Source organism: Rhamphochromis sp. 'chilingali' (assembly GCF_963969265.1).
Source record: "Rhamphochromis sp. 'chilingali' genome assembly, chromosome: 12".
NCBI classification, from domain to species: Eukaryota; Metazoa; Chordata; class Actinopteri; order Cichliformes; family Cichlidae; genus Rhamphochromis; species Rhamphochromis sp. 'chilingali'.
Genome location: NC_137939.1, coordinates 8,956,967 through 8,984,952, shown reverse-complemented (window position 1 = coordinate 8,984,952; position 27,986 = coordinate 8,956,967). Strand labels below are relative to the sequence as shown.

General features: G+C 43.9%; 1 protein-coding gene across 1 annotated transcript; it reads left to right on the top strand.

Moving 5' to 3' along the window:
* The first annotated feature begins 21 nt into the window (after positions 1-21).
* On the top strand, positions 22-20,600 carry arih2 (ariadne homolog 2). Its single transcript, XM_080899526.1, has 15 exons — positions 22-178; positions 6,128-6,672; positions 8,871-8,938; positions 9,408-9,480; positions 9,848-9,989; positions 11,276-11,397; positions 15,249-15,358; positions 16,020-16,137; positions 16,339-16,389; positions 16,709-16,730; positions 17,153-17,304; positions 17,598-17,741; positions 18,252-18,320; positions 18,507-18,623; positions 19,040-20,600. The coding sequence occupies exons 2-15, from the start codon at positions 6,409-6,411 to the stop codon at positions 19,109-19,111; spliced, it is 1,524 nt and encodes a 507-aa protein (XP_080755652.1). The 5' UTR covers positions 22-178; positions 6,128-6,408; the 3' UTR covers positions 19,112-20,600.
* The last annotated feature ends 7,386 nt before the right edge of the window (positions 20,601-27,986 follow it).

Sequence of the window (27,986 nt, the reverse complement as noted above, 5' to 3'; positions counted from 1 at the left end):
GAGAGAGAGCGCAAGGCTGCGAGAGAAACGCGGACGTGACGTCACTGTTAAGTACCCCTGTAACGGTCTATCTTCCGTCTACCAGCCAAGCAAAAGCGTGTAAATCGCTCTTGGGATTTCCTTACTCCAAACTCGCCTCTGGTTGTCACCGCGGGCTGACTTGACTCTGCACTAAGAGGTAAACCCCACCGACTTTAAACAGTGGAAATTCACGCAGCGGTTGTGTAAATGTGCCTCTTTGCTCCCGAGCTTCTCCAGAGGCCCTTGTTTACATCTCGATCCCCGGACTAGAGTGGATGAGAGGCGGAGGCACAGCGGGAGGGGAATGAGGAGGAGGGGTGGCTACCTGGCTAGCTCTTATGTTGTCAATTCTTGTTGGGGAATACATTAAAAGTGTTGCTTGAAAACTTTTGCAAGTGTGTTATGAAGGTGTTCAACAGTCGTAACTCGTCCGAGTCGTGGCTTTGCAATTGCGTGACTTCCTCTGCTCAACAGAAATACCAGTACGCTAGCCAGGGAGCTAATCCGGCTAACGGTAAGTTAGCCAGCTGTTGTGTGGATTTAACTTCAGAGGCGCTTTGAGCCGAAACGCTGAAGTCCAGGAACGACCGGGTGCTTATTTGCGTAATTTAATCTCGACTCTCCGCTACCCTCATCCTCCCACAAGACCTGTTATCAAACCTGTGCTGAGTCGCTGTAATACATTAGCCTAGCAAGATGTGTGTCACCCAGTTTGCTGCCTATTTTTATCCTGGATCGGGTGGAATGCGAGCGTTCGTCTGTCTGCCGGGGCCGACTGGCAGGCTTTCCCGGCTAACCTTGTTTTCTGTCCAGTGGCTATTTACAAAGTCACATTTTGAACACCGGTACCAGCAGTCGTCTTTGATCCCGTGTCTGTTGATCAAATCACATGTCGAAATAAGCCTACTAGAGGGGCCTTTGTGCTGTCACTGTTTTAGTTATCCTCAATGTATTTTCCGTTCAGAAGTGGGGGATTACTTTGTATTACACGGCGAAGACACACGTTTTCTCCATAAGTAAAAAAAAAAAAAACCGCAAGCTTCTCGCCCATATTTTTAAAAAACGTAAAGTTCTGTGCAGCGTTGGTTTTAGAAAGTAAATGCAGTTTATATAAAGCATCTGTCTGTGTTAGACCCCAGCCGATATACTGGGGGTCCAATATTAGTGGCTAGAATTAGGTAGGAGTTATCTATGCGTATTGGTGTTTATAATATGGAAGCTTGTTTCCAGCACTGATAATGAAACTTTGGGGCATTGCTCCAAAATTTGTAGTTGTTCATATCAGTTCATACCAGAACTCGAAATTCTGATATGACCTGAAATGATGGCTTAGCTGTGCCTGGCCCAGTGGTGCAAACAAGCTTGCATATTTATGACTCATAAATGAAAATGTAAAAAGTAAAGAAGAGACTGATGAAACACCTTTCACCTCTGCTATGAGTGTTATCGTTGCATACTTTGACCACCCGAAGGGACTTGTTAACTTCACTGTTGGCAACACACATTTTTGGAAACACTAACATAAACAGCTGATGATGTTCAGCAGAGCTAAACGGAGAGTAAACGCATAGCTATACTGAACAGATGCTAATGAAACATCAGGAAACATCAGGAAAGTTCATCCTTGGGAAAGATGTGAGAAGCTGAGTCATGTAAGTGTAACTGAACTATGAACCCTTGAAGTTAGGGACCATGGATTTAATCCAGTCACAGCCATTCATCTTAACATCATTTTCCTTTTTTTTGTTTTCTAGCTTGTCAGCTATAACAAGATTTAATTTTCTCATTAGACCACATTTTCTTGTAAATGAACCAAATTTGGAAACTAGCAATTGGTCTTCCTGACTTGTTGTGAGGTATGAATCCATTTAAGTGTGTTATTGAGAAATTTTCACAAAAAGTCATTGCAGGCTCTCCTCAGTGTGTGAACCACCAGGTCCTCTGTTCAGAATGACTTTAATCACGAAGTCAACATTTCATCCACACATAACGAAGACAAATTAATACTAAAATCCACCATCTACCTTCCAGTTAAAGTGTATTTAATCACATCTCACAAAGACTGTTGCCAGCTTGATGCAGTTCACAACACTCTAGGAAAGTCAGTATTGTTAACGGTCAAAAGTAATGGTGGTCAAATTCATTTGACCCAGTATCGCTATCTCATCCATCTGTGTTCCCCAAGGAAGAAGACATGTGATTAGGTTATGTGGTTCATTAGTTCATTCCAGTTTACTTCAGTTTGTCATTAAACTTTGGCACAGGCATTTTTTCATTGTTTTTTTTTTTTGTCTTTTATTTATTTAGTAACAATCATTTTAAATCAATTGGTTTGTTGGGGAAACATTTTAATCTGTGTTTTATTTATTTCCTTTTTATCAGAACACAATTTTCTAGAGATTATGGGACATTTGCTTTCTACCACATTGAGGATGATAACTGATCATTGTATTGTATTTTGACCTTGTGAGCCAATGTTCCAAGGTATTACTCAGAGATTCCTAGAAAAGATATCATGGTAGTAGATGTTTGACAGCGGTGAAAGCCCTGTTCAACCTTATCTGCAGCTTATAAGCTTTTATGTTTTCAAATATGATTTCTATTATTTTATGGTTCCTCCCTTTTTCTTTTTTCCCCCAACTAGAGTTTATTACTCAGGCTTTTTTTAATTTAATTTTTATCATTGTTTATCTGTCAATACATGTTTGTTTTGTTTGTTTGTTTTGTTTAATTTAGCTTTGCAGTATGTAATTTGTTTACAGAATTATGTAGTAATAAAAAAATAGAAGGGATTTATTTACAGTAGTCTGCAGAAATCAAGTTTATTTGTCAACACAGTCTGAACTCTCTTAGCCATGCTTTGTTGTAATTTCTTAAAGTAGTCTTCAGAAATAGTTCTCCAGGCTCCTTGAAGACATTCAAAGCTCTTCTTTGGATCTTGGATGCCTTTCATTTTGTTCTCTTGTGTCAAGATGATCCCACTGTTTCAGTAATGTTGAGGTTCGGGCTCTGGGGAGGCTGGTCCATGACTGACAGTGTTCCGCTGTGTATCAGATACTTTTCATCTGCCATTAATCGTTTTTTCGGCCTGCCACTTGTTCGTTGGTCCTCAAATTGTTTAATTTCCTCATGTTTTTGCCAATCTATGCCAGGTTTTTGGGTTATAGCATTTTGGGAATCACCTAGTTGGGGTAAAATATTATTTTTATGCCTGAAAAACTGTGTTATCTTTAGCATTTTTTTTTTATAAGGAAACAAATTATGTGTTTTTGTGACAGGATGCTAGTATCAAAGTGCATGCAGGTACAATTAGTTTTTGCCAAGTTGTCTGTTATGTATAGACACAACACTGGTTCATATCCTGAGTTAGGCGCCTTCTTTAATGCTTGAATGATTTGTAGGTCAGTGTTAAGAAACTTAACAAACAAACAGAAAAATCTTCTGGAAATAGTCAAGCACAAGGACTGGGTTGAAAATAAGTGAAAAAGCAGCCAAAAAAACCCCACAAAACATTCTTTGAAAGATCTTCAGAAAACCTGGAGAACTATTGCTCGAGAGCACTTTAAACAATTACAAGAAAGTCCGGCTCCTTCAAATGAAAAAATAAAGAAATGATGGGTGGCTGAATGCTTTTGCACAGTACTATAGATTATTTACGTGCTCACTAGGGCAGGGCAATATGGGTAAAAATATTTATCACAATATATATTTGAAAATTTTCCATAGTGATATAATTGATGCGAGACAAATACTTTACAACTCCACAAATTTATTAGTGCAAAGAAAAAAACCCATCAATGTATTTTCACATAAACAAGCAGCTGTTTTTTTTATGTGCATTAAAGCTATATAAACATTTAACAGTGCAAATGCAAATTCCTCACTGACAGTTTAACCAAAAGGCATTTCCAGTGGAAATTGGCCGACATATCCTGAGCATAACCATAATAGGGCTGGGTATCGTCACTGATTTCTACAATCGATTCGATTCCAATTCACAAGGTCCCGAATCGATTTGAATCGGGGAAATTGTGACTCAGACAGTCAGAAATATTATAATTCTGATCACACATCAGTACATTTCCATATTTTTTGTCTATAAAAAGAAAGCTGACACTTGCGAGACTTTATCAAAGGTGTGAGCATCACAGCAGATGCCTTTGTCAAAGTAACTGAGGATAAAACACAGAAATCCTGGCCTGGGATTTAATAGCAGATGACCTTAAAAATATTCTGCAGTAGATCAAAAATGAAAGAAAACCATTAATCAACATATGAACATTACCTGATGCTGCTGAAGTGAAGCAGAGCAAAGTTAGAGGTTTTATTAGAGACGCAGCTAAGCGTTTTGCAATTTTGCATAATTTTAAAATTTTTTAATTTGTTCAGCAGGCCTATTGAACAGCAGAAATGAGACTTTCTTGTCGGAAGTAAGTAAAAGGAAAAAAACAGCGTCCGACAGCGCTATAAACAATGGTAGACTTGTGCGAAATAAGCAAGCGAATAATGCAGAAAACAGATTTTTAGATGTGAAACTGTTCGTGAAGTACACTGAGAGAGACAACGAGCTCTGCATGAAGTGTGATTTTTTTTTTTTAATTTTTTTTTTTTTTTTTTAATTTTTTTTTTTATCGTGGTGGAAGCAAAACAGGAAAAGTAAGAGGGAATTCATGACAATGTTTATGTGAAGCGTAGTTTGGATCTTCTTTTGCTGCTGGTTCAGTCAATATTGTTTGGAGAGAGATCAAACCTGTAGCTTCAGAATCTAGCGCAAAAAGGACCTAAACACAAAGCGCGGACCCGCCGAAACATCAGAATCATTGAGCTGTCGGCTTTCAGCCCCGACCGTGTCCGTGCCGTCGGGTGAGAAAGGCGACATCTCACTGATTCTGATCCGTCGGCGGGTCCGCGCTTTGTGTTTACATCTTTGTGCAGAGTCCGTGTACCTGCTCTCATTTACTGTTTTAGCTGTTTGGTGGTTGTTGAAATTTTGTGAGGTTTAACCTGAGGGCAAAATCGATTCAGGATTTTAATGAATCAATATCACGTTATCCAAATGGTAAAATGGCCTGTATTTGTATAGCGCTTTTACTAGTCGCTAAGGACCCCAAAGCGCTTTCCACAACCAGTCATCCACCCATTCACACACACACATTCACACACTGCAAGTGTCAGTGCCAGAATCGATTTTAATCGATAATCAAAACCCACCCCTAATGTATAATATCCACAAAACTTAGAGTCTATACACACACACACAATGCGGTAATATTATGTTGAAGCAAAGTACATAGTACTCCGTGAGCCTCCTGACTACGGTAGCCGTAACGCTCTGACGACGCATCAAGCGGTGCGGCTTCGTAGTTTAGCAAAGTCGTACTAAAACATTTTTTGACAAATTTTTGAGTGCCGGGTACCACATAAAATAGGTTCGGTAATAACGACGGCCCGCTTGCATGCTCTACCAAAAAATGTGCTTTGTTGTGTATCTGACGGACGAAATCCAAACCAGTTCCACACCACTGAAGTTGCAGCATTTTTACAACCAATTCTGGTTCATCCGTTTCATTCAATGATCCGCTTTCGCTCTTCTCATTCTCCGTCGGCGCCATGCTTTTTCCACCATGTGCATATGAAAACAAAGGCACTGCGCATGCACGTTTTACCCATATTCTATCGCGATATTTCATTTTCTTATCGTTGCCTAACATTATACCGGCATTACCGTAAAATGTATGATATTGCCCAGCCCTAGTGCTCACTTCATTGTACGTGTTTACTTTGTTGAAATGGAGAAAATGGCATTAGAGACTCTCACCAAAGTAAGAAAGTCAACATTGAGTGGCTTAGTGCACATGTTGGGTCACTGTATTTTACCATGTGATAATGCAGGCATCGTCTCTAGATTTACTTATGTATTTATTGTCTTTCATGTACACAAATGGTGTTTGTAAATGAAACTTGAAGGGAGAGGGCAGGCGTGGACAAACGGCTTGTTTTGGATTAAGAAGCTAGAATTGCTCATTCTAACTCTCTCTTTTTTTTTCTTTTTTCTTTTTTTTTTTCCATTTTCCTTATTCAACTCTCTTTTTCCCCTTTTCTCCAGTCTTTTTCTCCTCAGATTATCCAAACAAACCTTCCAAATGAGTGACGGGGAGTGTGACTTCTTTTGCTTCTTCCGCTGCTGCTGAACGCGCTGTGTATGCGCTTCAGGCAGACAGGAAGGCACGGTGTCTCGTAGAGTGAAGTGGCACGAGAAAGTGGAAACAGGGCAGCGAGAAACGAGGAGGTGGCGCATCAGTCAAGCCATTTCAGCTCATTGGACGAGTAGGATCCGACAGGTAGGCGGGTAGTCTACCTGTCCGGGTTATCAAATCAGTCGACTGGATGTCTGTGGACATGAATAGCCAGGCGTCGGATAGCAACGAGGAAGACTTCGGGGTGAACTCAGAAGAGGAGGATGAGGATGATGGAGGAGAAGAGGAGGATCCGGGTGATATTGCAGGATACTACGACGGAGTGGCCAGTGACGTGGAGCAACAAGGCGCCGACTCCTTCGATCCAGAGGAGTACCAATTCACCTGTCTGACCTACAAAGAGAGCCAGCGGGTGCTGATGGAGGAGGTTAACACTGTGGCTGCCGCACTGAAGGTGAGTGGAGCTGCACTCTTCTCAAAAACATTGGTTTAGTGTGTGAAATCAAAATCTGAAAGGCAAAAGCAGGGTGCAAGTGTGTTTTGGTTGTTTTGTTTTTTTTTGTTCCCCCCCCCCCCCCAAGTTAGATAATTCAGTATGGGTCACCCTCATTTGTCATGCCTCATATGTCATGTTATTGAAAATATTACAAATCTAATTCTTTCTTGTTTACAAAGTTTCATAAGAAACAGTAAATCGCAGGTACAAAGTTATCATGGATCACCAACAAAATTGCAGTTGGGTAAATTTATCTAATGAACCAAATTATTATTTATTTATTTTTCAATTGGAGCAGAGACTATTGGAAAGGTGGATAAGAGAGAAACAGGAAATGTTGCAGAAGAGTCAAGGAAGGCATGCGGTGGCATGCAGTCTTGCATCCTTCCTCATGCATGCTTTACTCATGCAGCCCCCTTGGCTTTAAAAACAAAAGGAAAAAAAAGAAAAAGGCAGTGTTTCCAGTAGTTAGAATTCAGCTGATGCAGACTAGCTTGTGGTATGTGTTACCCGTGGGAAAACACACCTTAGAACAATGTTTCACATGTTCATGTGTGAAAATAGATGGCACAGCGTTTTTCAGGGGCCATTTACTCTGCTCCTAATGTCATTAAGATGTAGTTTTCAGCCAAAATCTTTCATGGCATGCATTTTTAATTTCTTTTTGCTATTTGGGCTGATTGGGGCCCGATGAATGTAAAAACAAAGACTTATAAGATTTATTTTTTTTTTTTTTTTTTTTTTTTACATGACTTTTGTTCTTGAGAAAAATTAGATCCACATATGAGGACATTCACTTTAAATTTCGATAGAACAGTGGCAGTATAATGTTCTCGTAAGTGGATGTCAGGCTCTTGTAGAGCAAAATTTAGTATTTTGGTCTAAATAACCCAAAATGTGATGTTCACATATGTGGACACCAGGTCCTAGGAGGTTAACTGCAAAAGACCTTTTTGAAAGTCTAGATCACAAAACTTGCTGTCAGAAGGTTCCAGGCAAACATAAAAAAAAAAAAAAATCACCAATACCAGTCTTTTGAACTGATGGAATGTAAAGTAAAACATTTTGACAATGAGTGAAGGTTTGATTGTAGGAAAAAGGGCGACTAATTGAAAACATCTCCTCTGCTGTTAAGTGCAGGGATGGATTTGGGCGTGTGTTGCAACTAGAGGCAGTGGATTTACTTCAGTCGTATTTCAATAAATTCTTGAAGCAATTATTAGTATGTGTTTAAAAAAAAAAAAAAAGACAATGGCTTCAACTGCTCTTGTTGTAAAAATACTTCGAAGTCTAAAAGGGGCAGGGTTGCAGATCAAAAATCAGTGGAGAGACCTGAAAAGTGCAAGAATCATTCAGAAGGTGTTTGCAGTCAAAAACAGGCAGAAATTCCCTAAACAAGAAGTGAAAACATTTACAAACTGTGATACTTGTCAGTGGGATGCTATAAAGAACAGAGAACTTTGTAGCACTTTTGGTCTGGGCTGTAAATCTTTTTAAATCTGTAAAAGATTTTTTTTAAAAATCTTTATCCCTTCAGGTCACCTGTTTTGGGTAACATTGCTAAGTCGACAGGTTGTTTTCCATCAACATGTTACTTTGCTCACAGTTCCACACAGTCAAATTTGACAGCTGCACAGCACAACTGCAGTCCCCTGTTAGCAGAGCTGAGGCATGTGTTTTTCTTGATGGCACTAGGTGAAATAAACAAGTATGTCTCAGTGCCTTTGCTGGAATAAGTCCTAAGGGGTACTTTAAGAGTTTAAAACACAAAGACAGTGTTACATTTAAGAAGACTTGGAGTGTCTTTTCTTTATTATAAAATTGTAATGGCATTTCTTTTATCGTAAGCTCAGCTCATCAAATCTCGACATTCACTACTTTGAACGAACTGTCTACTTTTGCCACTAAGTCGCTTGTTATGTAGCAGAGGTCTTACTAAGGAGGAAACCTTTGTAGGTCAGGACCTATAATGCAGTGTTTTGAACATCAGCCAAACTTGGATCTGAGTCATTTGTAGAATTACACACAGAACTCGAGTAGCAGTCTTTCAACAAAGGGAGTCACGCACCAATCGTTTAAGCAATCTTTTATTTCTTAGAATTGGACATCATCGAAGCAACATCTCAACATCTCTGCGTCCCTTCTTTTTCCCACAGGTTGTACCGTCAGTAGCAAAACTGATCCTAGTGCATTTCCACTGGCAGGTTTCACAGATATTGGACAGGTATGTCTCCACTGCTTCTCATCTTTGCAGAATTTCTTTTACACTGTCTGTTCTTCACATCCATTTCTCAAATTTATTTTCTGCCCTTGCACTTTCTTTTCTTCACTGTTTTTATCTCATCATCTTCCTGTGTAATATCACTCTGCAACTGCCCCCCCCCCACACACATTTTTAGTTCGCTCTGACACTCTTTTCTTTTTCATTTTGTGTTGTTTAAACTGCACAGACTAGATGTTTGTTTTGTTTGTTTGTTTGTAGTTGTTGTTTTTTAAGCCCATCATTTTTTTTAACAACTTATGGCAGACGGTATCAAAAAAGTTAATAAACTTAAATTACAGTTACTTTTAGTACTCATTGATACTTAGTAACACATTCGACTTGATATCTCTTCAGGCATTTAACATCCACTTCTTTGTTGATCAACTTTAATGTGCTGTTGAGTTCCTCATTTGACCTCTGCTTTCCACAGATATAAGTCCAACTCGTCTCTGCTCTTGTCAGACGCTCTGGTCCAGCCCAGCAGCACGTGCAAATCAGTCACTGTGAGTGGGGTATAATCATTTGTTGTCACTGATTCAACTCTGTACTCATATCTGCATCAAAGTAACTGTGATTGTAATGCACCAGATAATCCACTTGTACTAACACAGCTGATCAGAGTACTCTGGCTTTATATTAATACGTGAAATTTTGTCTTTATTAAATCTTTATTTAAAAAAATAACTTCTACTTACAATAAACTTCTTAGCTCAATGTATTTTTATTTTCTTTATTGTCTTTTAATGTGTATTTGTTGTTTTAAACGCACTATATTAATAAAAATGACCTTTGACTGCTCTTGTCAGAAACTTTGAGCTTACTAACAAGCTCTCTGGTTCATCAGGCTGATAATCTCGATTTCTGTTTCAGGCCCCTCAGTCCCTCCAGTGTGGTGTGTGTCTACAGGTCGTACGGAGAGACTCTCTGCTGGCACTGCCCTGCCAGCACTCCTTCTGTAAAGCATGCTGGGAGCAGCACTGCACCGTACTGGTCAAAGATGGCACGGGAGTGGGTGAGTACACAGCAAGCGTGTTTGTAAGCATCTCTCTAGTCATCAGAGCGGTTATTAGAGTGGGAGTGAGTCACAGTTTGTTTGATCAGAGCTCCCAAACGTCTGTTCAAGAATCTGTATGTCTGCACTTTGTATATTTATGCGCTGGTATGTGTATTTGTCCACTAAGGGTTTCATCACAGTTTCAGCCTCTGATCTGCCTTGCTTTACTGCCAAACCAGCGTAGTTTGCAGAGTGGTGTTTAATTTGCGCTACATCAGCCACCCAGCAATACCATGTTTACTAACAGAAAACACTGCAAATCCCGGATGTCCATATTTATTTGTGCTTCTGCACGTGTGGAAAATTAAAGAATGTCTTTGGACTTGGAAGATAAAGGTGGTGTAATGTGACCTTTTGATGATTTCCATCTGGTGTGGAGTTAAACAGGCAGACATGCTCCTGCAGAAGCCTCATTTATCAGTGTGTGTCTGTGAAAGAGTGTGCTTGTGTCAGCAGGATGGCAGATGGGTGTGTGGGTGTGTACATTGATCGTTTCTAAGTTTTTTTTGAGCATTATACTGTAGACCTGTGCCAGATACCTTTCTTTTCCATGAGCGGTTACTGCTGCTCCTCACTGTTACTCACTCAGCAGACGAAAAAGAGAAACCAGTGTAGCCGCAGGACGAGAGGAAGACCTTACACTCTGACAAAAAGTTGGTAAATCTAGTTACAAACCTATGTTAGCAACAACTAGATGAAGTGAAGCCTGACGATCGCTCCTGTGACTGAGAGAGGTCAGACACCTAAGCTGAGATCCAAATGATCAGAATAGTCCAATATTTGGGTTCAGCTCTTGTACATTTTATGTGTGATAAAGTGCATAGTTTACCAGGCTCCCTGTAGCTGCATGTGTGTGGGAGTGCAAATGCTTTAGCAGTGAAATGTGTGAGGATGTTTGTGTGCACGTCCCTGTACTGCCTTTAACAGTCTCTCTGATAAAGTCAGTCCATGTAACCAAGTCCTTCTCAGTCTGATAAGTGTCTCTATGTCAGCTGCACTAAGGAAGGGTCTGTGGTGACAGATGACCCCAGTCTAGTTGTAGGTCAGTGTAACACAAGAAACCAGCTTACTTAGGCCAAACATGGCTGCAGTGGAACTTTTGGATGGCTGTAATTAAATTTAAAGAGTGGGTTTATTTGTACTATTAAGCACACAGAGGTGTTAGAAGTCACTGTCTACATCTTATTTGTCTCGCTGTCTGTGATTTAGGACTGTAATAAATGTGCATGTGTCTGTGTGTTCAGGTATCTCGTGTATGGCTCAGGACTGTTCCCTGCAGATGCCAGAAGACTTTGTCCTGCCACTGCTGCCAGGAGAGGAGCTCAAGGACAAATACAGACGCTACCTCTTCAGAGACTATGTCGAGGTCTGTGACAGTCTCTGTGTTTGCTCAGATACTGTGTCAAAGTCTGCATGTATAGTGAATGAGAAGCATCTGGAGAGGCAGTGAGAACTGAGTTGGCCTATTTGTGTTTGCTTTGAATCAGTGAATGTTGAATCAGTGAATGTTTGAATCAGTGAATCAGTGAATGGATTTAAAGATGGCGCCGGTGAGGTCGGCTGCCGTCACGACTGCTCCGACCACTTTTTCTTTGTCTTTGTTTTTTAAGTTAGTTTTCAGCGTTTCTAAATCGGCAAAATCACCACCATTGGGTACATTAGGTATGACAGTGACACTCTTGTTTCTATTGGTTTACAATGTACTCACAATTCGAAGTTTTTAACTCCGGATCCGAGCTGGCCGAGTGAGATCTTGAGGGAGAACAAAGGGAAGCGGCGGCGGCCTAGAGGGAAGCGAGCCGGCGTCAGGAACAGGCTGAGAGCTCGTGCACACCGCACACCTCTGCCTAGCATCCTGCTCGCCAACGTCCAGTCACTGGAGAACAAGCTTGACGACCTCAGGGCCAGGGTAAAGTTCCAGAGAGACATTCGGGACTGCAATCTCCTCTGCTTCACCGAGACATGGCTGAACCCAGCAGTGCCGGACCACGCCATCCAGCCGGCCGAGTTCTTCTCGGTTCACCGCATGGACAGGACACGGGACTCGGGGAAGTCAAGGGGAGGCGGCGTGTGTTTAATGGTGAACAACAACTGGTGCAACAGTGCGAACGTTGTTCCTCTCACACGCTCCTGCACACCAAATCTGGAACTACTGTCCATCATGTGTCGTCCTTTTTATCTACCTCGGGAATTTACATCGGTCATTATAAGTGCCGTTTATATTCCACCACAAGCGGACACGGTCACCGCCTTATGCGAGCTGCATGAGGCACTCACACAGCACCAGACACAACACCGGGACGCTGCGCTTATTGTGACGGGGGACTTTAATAGCGCCAACCTCAAACGCGCAGCGCCGAACTTTTATCAACACATCTCCTGCCCCACCAGAGGTGAAAGGACACTGGACCACTGCTACACTACGGTCAAGGACGGCTACAAGGCACAATCCCGCCCTCCGTTTGGCAAATCTGATCACGCCGCGATCTTCCTCATGCCAAAATACAAACAAAGGCTGAAACAGGAAGTTCCGGTTCAGAGGAAGGTCGCGCGCTGGACGGATCAATCGGTGGCCGCGTTACAGGACGCACTCGATGACGCAGACTGGGGCATGTTCAGAAACAGCTCCGACGATGACGTCAACGTGTTTACGGAAGCGGTTGTGGGATTCATCGGGAAACTAGCGGATGATACCGTGGAGACAAAGACTATCACAACGTTTCCCAACCAGAAGCCGTGGGTGGATAAAACCATCCGCGACGCTCTGAGATCCCGCACCGCTGCCTACAACACGGGACTCACGACGGGGGACATGGACCCGTACAAAGCCGCGTCATATAACGTGCGGAGGGCGGTGAAAGAGGCGAAGCAGCGCTACGGGAGGAAACTAGAGTCACAACTCCAACAGAGTGACTCTAGGAGCCTGTGGCGGGGACTAAGGACAATAACGGACTATAAAGCACCAACAACCGGTATGACGAACGCGGCCATGACTCTGGCAGACGAGCTGAACACTTTCTATGCTCGCTTCGAGGCTGCAGCTAAGGACTCCAACAATGCTAGTGTTAGCGGCGCTAACGGCTGCAGACAGGAAGATACTGCCAGCACCGGAAACGTGCTCGTCATCTCCGAGCATGAAGTAAGGAGAGCCTTCAAGAGAGTGAACACCAGGAAAGCAGCAGGACCAGACGGCATCCCAGGTCGTATCCTAAGAGACTGCGCATACCAGCTAGCTCCTGTGTTCACTGAGATATTCAACATCTCTCTATCTCAGTCGGTGATCCCCACATGCTTCAAAGAGTCCATCATTGTTCCTGTCCCGAAGAAACCCCACCCTGCTTCTCTCAATGACTATCGCCCTGTAGCCCTCACCTCAGTAGTGATGAAGTACTTTGAACGCCTGGTCAGAGACTTCATCATTTCTTCACTACCAGACACACTGGACCCACTACAGTTTGCTTACCGTCCAAATCGTTCCACAGACGATGCCATCTCTCATCTCCTCCACACATCACTCACTCACTTGGACACTAGAAGGGGGAATTATGTTAAAATGCTCTTCATAGACTACAGCTCTGCATTTAACACCATAATTCCCTCCACACTCACCACCAAGCTGGAGCATCTGGGACTCAGCTCATCTATGTGTCTGTGGATCTCCAACTTCCTAACTGGCAGACCACAGGCAGTAAGGATGGGCGGACATGTCTCAGCCTCCACCACTCTCAGCACTGGAGCCCCCCAGGGGTGTGTTCTGAGCCCCCTGCTGTACTCTTTGTACACATATGACTGTGTGGCCACTACCAGCTCCACCACCATCATCAAGTTTGCTGACGACACCGTCGTGGTGGGCCTGATCTCTGATAACAACGAGACGGCCTACCTGAAGGAGATTAGGAATCTGGAGAACTGGTGCCAGAGGAACAACCTCCTTCTAAACGTCAGTAAGACAAAGGAGCTGATAGTGGACTTCAGCACTAAGCAGGAGAGGAACTACCAGACCCCTGTCATCAACGAGTGCCCAGTGGAGAGAGTGGACAGCTTCAAATACCTCGGAGTTCACATCACGCAGGACCTGTCATGGTCCTGTCACATCAACACCGTGGTGAAAAAGGCCCGTCAGCGTCTCTACCACCTCAGACGCTTGAGAGACTTCCAACTGCCCTCCAAGGTGCTCAGGAACTTTTACTCCTGCACCATAGAGAGCATCCTGACGGGAAACATCTTAACCTGGTTCGGGAACAGCACCATGCAGGACAGACGAGCTCTACAGAGGGTTGTGCGGTCAGCTGAGCGCACCATCCGCTCCGAGCTCCCTGACCTGCACTCAATCTACAGCAGGCGGTGCTGGACCAAGGCCAGGAAGATCGTGAAGGACCTCAGCCATCCCAACAACAGACTGTTCTCTCTGTTGAGGTCAGGAAAGCGATTCCGCTCCCTGAAGACCAACACAGAGAGACTGAGGAGGAGCTTCTTCCCGCAGGCGATACGGTCTCTCAATCACACCACCACACAGTACTGACCCACACATACAGTTCTTACACACACTGGACATTCTGGACATTGGTTTCACTTCATTACTTAAATCACGCTGCTGTTATTGTGTATATGCTGCTGTTATTGTGTATATATTTATTTATATTTCTTCATACATTCTTATATAGTTCTATATTGTGTATTTTGTTGTACAGTTATTTTATTTTCAACTTTAATTTATATATTTTATCTTATTCTCCCAGTTAAATTTACCCTTCATTCTAATTTGTGCTGTACAGTTATTTCATTTTTAACCTTAATTTATATTTTATTCCTTCCTAGTTAAATTTACCCTTTTTAATTTTTCATATTTATTTCCTATCTTATTCATAGCCTTTTCCTTTTTTGTTTTCTTTAGGTCACGAGCAGTTGTCCAAGCATTTCACTACATATCGTACTGTGTATGACTGTGTACGTGACAAATAAAATTTGAATTTGAATTTGTTCCACACAGCGTGAAATCTGACTTCTTTCCTGTATATATGTCTGTCTCACCAACTAGGTATCTTTGTTAATGCCAATTCTTATATCTCAATCAGACAGTCATTTCCAGCAATCATTCCCTCAGATGATAAAGAAATACATCATCAGTTGAAATTAATTACCAAGGTTGTCTTATGTCAGATACTTGTGCCTACATTGGAGGTGAATTCATTAATTGTCTCTTTGTGCTTTCTGCAGAGTCACTTCCAATTGCAGCTGTGTCCAGGTGCAGACTGTCCCATGGTCATCAAAGTGCAGGAGCCACGGGCACGTAGAGTGCAGTGTAGCCGCTGCAGTGAAGTCTTCTGGTAAGTGACACATTGAAGTTACAGTAAGAATTTCACACAAAGTAGATTATTCATTTCTTTTGCTGTCTAATTAAAAGTCTCATTACTATACTGTTGTTTGTTTGTTTGGGAGGGGGGTGTTGTTGTTTTGGATTTTTTATTTTTTTTTATTTTTTTTGTGCTGGCTATAAATCCTGCTAAGTTAGTAGAATAACATGCTGCTGAAAATAAAAACAAGGCAGATTACTATTATTTTCTCACAGATTTCACTGAAACTCTGAAACTTGATTTTAATTATGTTTTTATCGAGGCTCAAAACATTAAAAACTTGCACATTTACAGATATGCACAGAGCTAACAGTCTTTCATGAATTAGTAAATTGGATCATTGTTTCACATACAGAGGTTTAACTAAAAATTATCCTCCGAAGTTTTTCCCCTTATGTGACTTTTTTTAAAATTATTATTAAAATCTTTATTTTATGAATCCAAAAGCTATGGGGTGAATTATTTGCAGAATTTGTTACTTGTTCAGACTTTATGTGGTGGAATTATGTCGCTACTGTAATTGGTTCATATTGTTTTTCCTGAGAACTTTACTCAGTTTTAACTTCGGTCTGTTTTTTATGTCACTGTAATCAGTGAAGCTTATCACTGTCTTTGTTTGTTATCTTTTCCTCAGTTTCAAATGCCGTCAGATGTATCATGCACCCACAGACTGTGCAACAATTAGGAAATGGCTGACCAAATGTGCAGACGACTCAGAGACTGCAAACTACATCAGCGCCCACACTAAAGATGTAAGAACATCTGCATGTAAACACACTGATATGCGCATGTACTGTAACTGTTGCTTGCACACACTTGTGCGCCTGCACACCTACTTTCGTTTTGAACTCTCCGTTGGTCACAAATCTTGCACAGTTTGAAAATGTAATTTGTATAAACACTGCAGATTTTCAGCTCGGAGTAGGAAGTTAAGAGCTCTGTTTGTCTTCTAGTGTCCTAAGTGCAATATCTGCATTGAGAAGAATGGAGGGTGCAATCACATGGTGAGTCAGAGCTGAAATTCACACTTTCCCAGAACACAGGAAACACTAAAAATACATTCACATTCTGAGAGCTGCTGTCCTCAGCTCTAATCATTTGCCACTTGCGTGAATCATTCCAGAAAGATGTTACTTATTTGTGTTTGCTTTTCATTTATTAAAGTCTCTAAGCTGTATGTGTGACAGCATTGTGTTCATTAGTCTTGTGTGATCTGCCGAATGGCTTTGATTCACGGTCCTAGTGAATCTTAAATTGTGTTTTCAGGTTTCTGGTTCACTAATTTGACTTCCTCCTCTTTTTTTCTTTCTTTCTTTGTTTCAGCAATGCTCCAAGTGCAAACACGGTAAGTTGGCTGTCTCAAAATGTCACACCTCTTCTATGATTCAGAGGAGGATTCTGTGGAGCAATTTGCATCCATCTGGGATAATGATTGCATTTCCAAGAAATTTCCAGTCACGGCTTGCTACTATGTTCTTGAAAACAAAACGTTAGAAGCTGCGGTTTGGCGGACTAGCAGACACGGCTTCTTCTGAGCTACTCCAATTATCAGTTACACAAAAATGTGGTTAAATCAATCTGTCATTCATTGACATAACAATATATTATCACATCATCCTCTTTAGACTACTAGAAATAAGAACTGAAGTTATAATTATGGCTTTTTTTTCCTCTCTTTTTTTTTTTTTGGTTTACTTGTGTGTACTGTGAAGTCAACATGTGCTGTGGAGAGTCCATAAATCTGTTTTGTTTTTCCTCTTGTGAAAGACTTCTGCTGGATGTGTCTTGGAGACTGGAAGACCCATGGCAGTGAATACTACGAGTGCAGTCGCTACAAAGAAAATCCTGATATAGTCAACCAGAGCCAGCAGGCTCAGGCCAGAGAGGCCCTCAAGAAATATCTCTTCTACTTTGAGAGGGTAAGCTGTTTTTCCGTAGAAAGGCTCCAGGTTAAACAAACCTGACTTTTTATGTCCTGTTTCCAAACACTCTGATACAAACCTTTTTTTTTTTTTTTTTTAAATTTCATTTTCTCTGAAGTTTTATTGGGTTGACAGCTTCTTACACTGTCAACAAACCTACAGTTTTAGACAAGAGGGAGCTTAACATTGTATAAAAGCTTTGTGGGACATTGGAAATTAAAAGATTCTGCACCCCATCTAAAGTGTCGTACTGCTAGAAACAAACTAATATTTAATTTTTTTCCCACCAGTGGGAGAATCACAACAAATCTCTGCAGTTGGAAGCTCAGACATACCAGAGGATTCAGGAGAAGATCCAGGAGAGAGTAATGAACAATCTGGGAACCTGGATCGACTGGCAGTACCTGCATAACGCTGCAAAGCTACTGGCAAAGGTACTGTGGCTGCATGCATGCATGGGTAGTGAGTTACAGAGGTGGAAATGCAGAAATGGGGAAGCAGATGCACATAGGGGAAAAAAAATATCAACCGTGATCTATTTATTCATTTCCTTTGGGCTGAATCACAGTTACAATTAAGTTTGAGCTGCAAATAACTCAACATCTTTGATTAACTAGAATTCACAAACACACTGAGCATGTGGTCTCCCGGCATATCAGTGTAAATGTGCAAATACACTTTTAACACTGCACTGATCAACTGGTTCCTTTCTGCTTTTAAAGGATTTCAAAGTGAAAATCTGCTTTGTAACATGTCTATGAAAATGCCTCACATGCAACATATGTGCTGCTTGGGTTGAGTATATACAGATGGTGATAAAGTTTAACTTTGTGATGCTTAAAGTTTTTAAATCAAGGTTTTACAAATTTGAGTTTTTGTGTGCAAACTAAAATAACTCAAGTAAGCCTGTGCAGTGTTGTGATTGCATGTTGTCTTGTTCCTAGTGTCGCTACACACTGCAGTATACCTACCCTTACGCCTATTACATGGAGTCGGGCCCGCGCAAGAAACTGGTGAGAAACAAGCTTCAATAAATGATCTAATATCAGCTGTGATTTCAGTGCCTTCCTTTTACTGTCCTACCACTGACTTTGTATCTGTTCAACAAATGTAATTGTGACTTCAGTCAGATTTCTCTTTGGGTGAGGGAAGTGATTCTTTTGACCTGACGTTTGTGTTCCTCCATGTGTCCTCTGTAGTTTGAGTACCAGCAGGCCCAACTGGAAGCAGAGATAGAAAACTTGTCGTGGAAGGTCGAGCGAGCCGACAGCTACGAGAGAGGAGGCGAGGGGGAGCTCAGCGCCAGTGACAGAGGGGTGAGAGAGTATACTAAACAATGGGAGGGAGGGGAAATGCATTAGGTGTGTAAGACAGGGAAAACTACAGGATGAGCCATGGGAATCTGTTGCTGGTTTCATTACATCCAAGTAATGACAGCACATGAAGCATGGTGGAGTATTTATTTGTTGTTGAGTTGATTCCCAAGTAAAATAGGTGACTTTTTGTTTTAGGCAAGTCCATGGCTCATTAATTTGATAAACAGTGGATCTCAGACACAAGGGAATAACTGATCCTACTGAGATCCATTAGATGGTTCAGTTCATTGATGAGTTTTGGATTTCAGTGTTTCATATGATTTTTATTGACAGAAAAGTATTGTTTTTTTTAAATAATAGTGAGTGATTTCTTTTTCTTTTTTTTTCTTTCTTTTTTTTTTTCTTTCTTTTTGCAGGATCTGGAAAATCAGATGCACATTGCTGAGCAGAGGCGACGCACGCTGCTGAAGGATTTCCACGACACCTGAAGCTCCATCGCGACTGCAAAGCACCAGCATCTTCCTCTTTACTTTCTTCCTTCCCTGCCTCCTAACCTTTACTTCCTTCCATGACCACGCCTCGGTGCAGTCATACTTTACCCCCTCCCTCCTTTTGCTTCACTGCACTCACTTGTTTGCTTCCATCTTTCCCTCCCCCTCACTTCCATAAGGCTGCAGGGCCACAGAGTGGCACGATTGTATCAGCCGTACCTCTTCATCATCCCCACCCCGTTTACAGGTTTTTGCCTCAAAGCATCACATTTACCGCGGTTACACTGGTTTCAGCATTTCAGATCTGATCATGTAGGTCAAAGCTCAGAGGTCTTCTGCCAGCTGCTTTGCTTTTTATTTGTCAGTAAACATAGAGACACTGGCACCAGCACCTGAAAGCAGAGTGAAGCCTTATGAAAAGAGAGCAGAGCTGCTTTTTGCAAAAACTTGCTGGTGACCTTTTGTGGCATAATCTCTAGTCAAACTGCCATGAATGGAGAAGCTTGTGTTCTGATAGAGATGAGGAAAAGCTGGGAAGAGGATTTTGTTTCTTTTATTTATGTTTTTCTTTAAGCAGAAGGTGCAGATGGGTGGTGTTACAGCGACCATAATGGCTAGATTCCACTTGATGGTAGTTGCACATGCGAAGCTGAAATTTAGTTTCCTCTCCAGATATTTTTTGGGGGAAGAAAACACTGAGTGTAGAAGTTCTGTTGTTGGGGTTTGTAGTGCATCATCTTCTCACTGTTGGAGAGTGATATCTTCAATGATGGGTGGCACAGCCCTCTCATATGATGCAAGAACCTGCATCATGCTGGAGGGAAGGTTTCATTTCTTTAACAAACACTTGTTTGAACATTCACTTCTTTAGATTCAATCACTAGTTTTTTAAAGTAAACACACCTTCCCTCCACTGTTTTGTCTTTTGCTCCAGCAACCGCTGCCAGCAAAGAGTCGTTATGGCCGAAGTAAAACTACCGAATCGGTCCCGTTCTGGTCTCCGCATTCTGATGCTGTCGCTCAGTTGTGCTCAGCTAATCTAGATCCAAGCCGGCGTGATCCCTTTCTATTGCAAATCTAGCATTAGCACCTCCGCTGATCAGATCATGAAGTTGTTATGAAGCTGTGAGTGTAATCTCTGCCATTTACACACACTACAGCACCTCCCACTGACATGGCATGCACACGCCCACACACTCACGCTCAAACACTCCGCTGCAGAAAACAAACTGTTAATTTTTCTCCTCGTCCCATCTCATGCTCTCCTCTTTCTTTTCCATCATCCCCCTATACTTTATTTTGCCCTCGTTTTCTCTTTTTCCTTTCCCTGCTGACATTGTTCACTTTTCTTCTGGAAAATGGCTCTTCATAGATAGATTGTTTTAAAAAAAATTGAAAAAAAAGAAAATACCAAAAAAAAGCTGTAATTTTCAACGGTTGTACATTAATACAGAAATAGAGTTACTGAGAGAGTTTTTAAACCGGATCCTGTCTCTTGTGTGTTAATTACAAACACCACTTCACACAGAATTTCACTTAAAGGTTTAAAGGACAAAAAATCAAGTTGTTTTGTTTTGTTGTTGTTTTTTTTATTTTAAGGAATTTTAATTATTTTAGTTTTTTACTAAATGAAAGGAGAGTGATGCGGCGCTGATGCGGACGCTGCACCGGTCCGTCGTGGTGAAGAGGGAGCTGAGTGTAAAAGCGCAGCTCTCAATTTACCGGTCGATCTATGTCCCTGCCCTCACCTATGGCCACGAGCTGTGGGTAGTGACCGAAAGAACGAGATCGCGGATACAAGCGGCGGAAATGAGCTTCCTCCGAAGGGTGGCTGGCCTCTCCCTTAGAGATAGGGTGAGACGTTCGGCCATCCGGGAGGGGCTCAGAGTAGAGCCGCTGCTCCTCCACATCGAAAAGGAGCCAGCTGAGGTGGTTCGGGCATCTGACAAGGATGCCCCCTGGGCGCCTCCTGGGTGAGGTGTTCCAGGCATGTCCCACCGGGAGGAGGCCCCGGGGCAGACCCAGGACACGCTGGAGAGATTATATCTCTCGGCTGGCCTGGGAACGTCTTGGTATTCGCCCGGATAAGCTGGAGGAGGTGGCTGGGGAGAGGGAGGTCTGGGCCTCTTTGCTTAGGCTGCTGCCCCCGTGACCCGGCCCCAGATAAAGCGGAAGAAGATGGATGGATAAAGGAGAAAATATGATTGAGTTAATGATCCATCCTTAACAAGAAGTTGCACTCTGATTTCTAAAAACAAACAAATAAAACATCTGAAATGGATAAATACACTTTGTTTTTATAGACACTGCCAGCATATGGTGTCTTACTGGAAGAAGGCAACTGCCATCAGGGTGTACACTGCAAGCAAGACTTGTTTGTGGTCAGCCACAATGTTGATGTGTGGGGTACGTGTCAACAGTTCGATGAATCCAATCCACTGACCTTTTTACCTCATAGCTATCATCAAGGTTATTTGTGTTACAGTAGCACTCCTGTGGGCCCGGAACGTTTTAGTACCTGCTTCCAAAACAGTAGGAACCTCCTAGTCACTTGCTGCCTATTATATCTCACCCTGGGGTGACACAGCAACCAGGTAATGTTACCTCACCTGCCAGTGATTTCAGTGACATGATTGATCTATATAGGACTTAAGATCTAAATTTTTTTTTCCCTCACACTGTGCTGTCAATGTGAATTAGAGGAGTCTCGTACACAGCAGGGGATGGCTGTAACTCTGAAGGTAGAGGATAATCTGCTAACAGGAAGTTTTGATCGACTAATGGTGGTTCAATCCCTAGCTCCTCCAGTCTTCGTATCAAATATCTTGGGCAAGATCCTAACCCTAAGTTGCTCTCTGATGCATCCGTCAGAGTATTAATGTGTGTGAGAATGTTAGATAGAAAGCACTTAGGCATACAAAAAACAATGCTGATGAACGGGTGCATGAGGCGTGTTGTATGAAGCACTTTGAGTGCGCTCAGAGAGTAGAAAAGCGCTATATAAGAACAAGTCCATTTACCAGAGGTCATTCCTACACCTGCAGTGTGTCATTATTTTGTTTCCAACACAGTCATACCAGTAATAAAACAAAAAAAACAACAAAAACCTTTTTAAGGTTCAAAGGTTTTCTGTATTGGTATATTTAAAAAAAAAAAAAAAAAAATTCTGATAAATGCAACCTCAGGTAAACTAATCTTCTAATTATTAGGAAAAATACAGAAGGTAAGAAGGAGTTTGGCGTCCCCAGGACATGGACACCTTGCAGTCATTGAGTCAACAATTGCCTCCTCTGTATACCAAAGTATTCTAGTGTAGGATGTGAGGTTAGACACACATCAGTGAGAATACAAAGTGCAGCAAACATTCAGTCCATTAACACAAAAACAAATAATGCTGCTAAACAAAAGCTTCAGCTGAGACTGTAGCAGGATCTTGTAACATGACTGATCACAAGCACAGCAGCTAATCTACAACAGACTGACTGACAAAATAATCAAGGTGCCTCATCCGAAGCCTCTTGACTGCACTGCTGTAGCTGGACCTACAGAGAGATATGCATGAACTAATGCTACCAACTCTCAATGAACTGAATCAACTCTGTAAAAAAAAGTAGGCCAAAATTCCTCCACAACAATGTGAGAGAGACTAATAAACCCATAAAGAGAATGAATGCTTCAAGTTTATGGCTGCCAAAGCTTCTATGAGCTACTGAATCCTAGCATGCACTCTTTCACACACTGCTGAAGTTGTTTTTAACTCAAACGATTTTATTTTTGTCCTGATACATAAAACTTGACAATTAAAAAATGTTTTGAAAGAGTCTTTCAATGAAGACATACACGTTTTGTTAATAAATATACATATAAACAGGATTAAAATGATATATTCACAATCACTGTAATTTTTCCGGCACTGCATTGTTGACACAGTGCAGAAACCCTACTCTGACATTATCAGATTGGCACCTTGTTAAGTGCAAGGCCCACAGCGTCTGCTACAGCCTAAAATAGATAAGTGTAGTAGTGGGCAAAGATGATATCCACTGCCCCACTGCTCTGCTTGACCTTGCATGTGTCCTGGTTTCATATTTACACAGTAACATAGCTTGTATAGGAGGAAGAGGGCACCCTCAAGTGTTTACTTGGAGCAGGCACATTTTTTTTTTTTTTTTTTTTTTTTTTTTTTTTTTTTTTTTGGCCTGTCCCGTTTGGCTCTTTTGCCATCAGAATTGTTGTCTAAAGGCAAAGAAAGATGCCCAACGGATTTACTTTACCAAACTGACCATCCCAGCCTTGCCGTAATGGTCCATTTGATTCACCTTTTATTGTTTATTTTATTTTCACTTACTGAATACGGGACAGACTTGACTGGGGGAAAGAAGGGGAGAAAGAAAGAGGGAAAGAGAAACAGCTGAGAAGAGGGACAGGGGAGAAGGGCAAAAGACAAAAACCAACAGAACGGGCAGAGAAAAAAAAATGCATATATCAATCACCTGGATCACCTGCTGAGAAAGAAAAAAGAAAGCAAGCAGAAGAGAACAAGAGTAATAGAATAAACAACATCACAATGATATATGGGAATATGACAGTAAATACTAAATGTTAAACATTATTGTGCAGCACATAAGATCAACAGAACACAGTGTGCTTTGAGGTAGGAGCCAAAAAGGGTGTAGTTTGTGGGTGTGATCACCCGTGTGTACACCTGTGAGCATGGACGCGCTTGTTTTTTGTTTTTTTAAAAGGTTCCTTCATGTAATAATCTGCTAGAGGGTGTGGGGGGGCCACAGCCCCGTCCTCCAGGGCGTGAAGCAGGTGTGGAGGAGATCAAAACTCCAGACATCCAGAGGCCCCCAGAACACAAGAGACCAAGGAAGACCAACAGAGGGGCAGCCGCGCCACTGTCCCGGAAAGAGCTGAGGAGAGTCCCAGATGAGGGCTCACTCAGCAGCCGCGGAGCAGAAGCCAGGGGGAGTTGCAGTGACGCGCCCGTGAGCTCCGCCGGCAGCCAGCTGCGCCTGAGTGACCGAGCCCCAGGCCGAGAGGCTGGGGGCACCCCACCTCCGAAGTGGCCCGAGCAAGCCCCAGGCTCCAGGCCCCGATAAGCGGCCGCCAAGGAGTGAGCCGGTGTGTACCTGGACGCCCATCCCCAGACACAAAGAACCACCAACGCACCGATGTCTGAGGGGGTCCGCCACTGGCAGGGGAAGTGGTGGTAGGGGGAGATAGGCCTCCAAACCTTGGAGGGCCTGAGATGTCCCCAGAGAGGTGGCGCCTGACACCCAACCTGACATATAGACACAGACATACAGGCACACACATATACAAACATCCATTCCCACCCTCATGCTCTCATATGCACTTACTCCACACTCAACCAACGTGGAGACATACATAAAGAGACGTTGTACACACGATCACACTCCCCAAGCGTACTCTACAAACCGGGTCTAGGTGCCCCCGCCCCTGGAGGGGGGAACTGCACCCAGACCCAGGTGGTGTTTCCCTTTTCCCTGCGGTGGGGGGAGGCAGACCGCCCCGACTCCGCAGCGGCAGGAAGGCTCCACACTCCAGACCGCAGTCGGACAGCCAACTCCTCCTCCTAGTCCTAGCCCCCCTGCTCCAGCAGGTCGCAGAGAACGGGGGTGAGAGAAGACTCCGAACCTCCCTCCACCCGCTCATTGTAATGTTGATGCATGTGTGTTCTAAGGTGCATTTAAAACCCAGGAGGGCTTGGAGCTACCTGCCAGAGAGCAGCAGGTAAGTGCATGGTCCCTCCTGCTAGCCCTCAATGTCTACGTGTATTTAAAATTGAGAGGTGGGCAACGATGCCAGGGGTGGGGTGTACACCCTGATGGTACTTTGGACTCCGTGTATCGTGCCCACCCCCAAGATCCTATATGTATGTGTAATGAGAGTGTGAGTAATGTGAATGTCTAAGTTGTGGGATAAAATTGAGGCAGAGGCAGCCAGAAGGGGACAGAGGGGGGGGGGGTAGCCTCCTCTGCACCCTGGTGACATACCCCTACTCCAAGGCCCTGCATGTGTGGGTGGTTGTGGTGGAGCGGGAAGAGGGAGACAGCTGGAGATGGGGAGGGAAGGAAGGGAGGGGCAGGTGACCCCTCCCTGGGGCCAGCTCCCCCGCTGACCCCAGTAGGCACCCCCATACTCCGCGACCCGCCAGGGAAAGGGGGCCCAGGCCCATCCAGACCGGGCCCAGTGCAGCAGCGCCGCCCGGCCCCACAGAGCCCGGGACAGTCCACCCAACCCCACCACAGAGAAAACTGCACCCACCCCACCATCCACTCATCTTCCAGACTACATAAGACAATAAACACCCAGGCTGAGATCTTCCTTGAAAGAGTCTTTCAATGAAGACATACACGTTTTGTTAATAAATATACATATAAACAGGATTAAAATGATATATTCACAATCACTGTAATTTTTCGGGCACTGCATTGTTGACACAGTGCAGAAACCCTACTCTGACATTATCAGATTGGCACCTTGTTAAGTGCAAGGCCCACAGCGTCTGCTACAGCCTAAAATAGATAAGTGTAGTAGTGGGCAAAGATGATATCCACTGCCCCACTGCTCTGCTTGACCTTGCATGTGTCCTGGTTTCATATTTACACAGTAACATAGCTTGTATAGGAGGAAGAGGGCACCCTCAAGTGTTTACTTGGAGCAGGCACATTTTTTTTTTTTTTTTTTTTTTTTTTTTGGCCTGTCCCGTTTGGCTCTTTTGCCATCAGAATTGTTGTCTAAAGGCAAAGAAAGATGCCCAACGGATTTACTTTACCAAACTGACCATCCCAGCCTTGCCGTAATGGTCCATTTGATTCACCTTTTATTGTTTATTTTATTTTCACTTACTGAATACGGGACAGACTTGACTGGGGGAAAGAAGGGGAGAAAGAAAGAGGGAAAGAGAAACAGCTGAGAAGAGGGACAGGGGAGAAGGGCAAAAGACAAAAACCAACAGAACGGGCAGAGAAAAAAAAAATGCATATATCAATCACCTGGATCACCTGCTGAGAAAGAAAAAAGAAAGCAAGCAGAAGAGAACAAGAGTAATAGAATAAACAACATCACAATGATATATGGGAATATGACAGTAAATACTAAATGTTAAACATTATTGTGCAGCACATAAGATCAACAGAACACAGTGTGCTTTGAGGTAGGAGCCAAAAAGGGTGTAGTTTGTGGGTGTGATCACCCGTGTGTACACCTGTGAGCATGGACGCGCTTGTTTTTTGTTTTTTTAAAAGGTTCCTTCATGTAATAATCTGCTAGAGGGTGTGGGGGGGCCACAGCCCCGTCCTCCAGGGCGTGAAGCAGGTGTGGAGGAGATCAAAACTCCAGACATCCAGAGGCCCCCAGAACACAAGAGACCAAGGAAGACCAACAGAGGGGCAGCTGCGCCACTGTCCCGGAAAGAGCTGAGGAGAGTCCCAGATGAGGGCTCACTCAGCAGCCGCGGAGCAGAAGCCAGGGGGAGTTGCAGTGACGCGCCCGTGAGCTCCGCCGGCAGCCAGCTGCGCCTGAGTGACCGAGCCCCAGGCCGAGAGGCCGGGGGCACCCCACCTCCGAAGTGGCCCGAGCGAGCCCCAGGCTCCAGGCCCCGATAAGCGGCCGCCAAGGAGTGAGCCGGTGTGTACCTGGACGCCCATCCCCGGACACAAAGAACCACCAACGCACCGATGTCTGAGGGGGTCCGCCACTGGCAGGGGAAGTGGTGGTAGGGGGAGATAGGCCTCCAAACCTTGGAGGGCCTGAGATGTCCCCAGAGAGGTGGCGCCTGACACCCAACCTGACATATAGACACAGACATACAGGCACACACAGATACAAACATCCATTCCCACCCTCATGCTCTCATATGCACTTACTCCACACTCAACCAACGTGGAGACAGACATAAAGAGACGCTGTACACACGATCACACTCCCCAAGCGTACTCTACAAACCGGGTCTAGGTGCCCCCGCCCCTGGAGGGGGGAACTGCACCCAGACCCAGGTGGTGTTTCCCTTTTCCCTGCGGTGGGGGGAGGCAGACCGCCCCGACTCCGCAGCGGCAGGAAGGCTCCACACTCCAGACCGCAGTCGGACGGCCAACTCCTCCTCCTAGTCCTAGCCCCCCTGCTCCAGCAGGTCGCAGAGAACGGGGGTGAGAGAAGACTCCGAACCTCCCTCCACCCGCTCATTGTAATGTTGATGCATGTGTGTTCTAAGGTGCATTTAAAACCCAGGAGGGCATGGAGCTACCTGCCAGAGAGCAGCAGGTAAGTGCATGGTCCCTCCTGCTAGCCCTCAATGTCTACGTGTATTTAAAATTGAGAGGTGGGCAACGATGCCAGGGGTGGGGTGTACACCCTGATGGTACTTTGGACTCCGTGTATCGTGCCCACCCCCAAGATCCTATATGTATGTGTAATGAGAGTGTGAGTAATGTGAATGTCTAAGTTGTGGGATAAAATTGAGGCAGAGGCAGCCAGAAGGGGACAGAGGGGGGGGGGGGGGGGGGGGGGGTAGCCTCCTCTGCACCCTGGTGACATACCCCTACTCCAAGGCCCTGCATGTGTGGGTGGTTGTGGTGGAGCGGGAAGAGGGAGGCAGCTGGAGATGGGGAGGGAAGGAAGGGAGGGGCAGGTGACCCCTCCCTGGGGCCAGCTCCCCCGCTGACCCCAGTAGGCACCCCCATACTCCGCGACCCGCCAGGGAAAGGGGGCCCAGGCCCATCCAGACCGGGCCCAGTGCAGCAGCGCCGCCCGGCCCCACAGAGCCCGGGACAGTCCACCCAACCCCACCACAGAGAAAACTGCACCCACCCCACCATCCACTCATCTTCCAGACTACATAAGA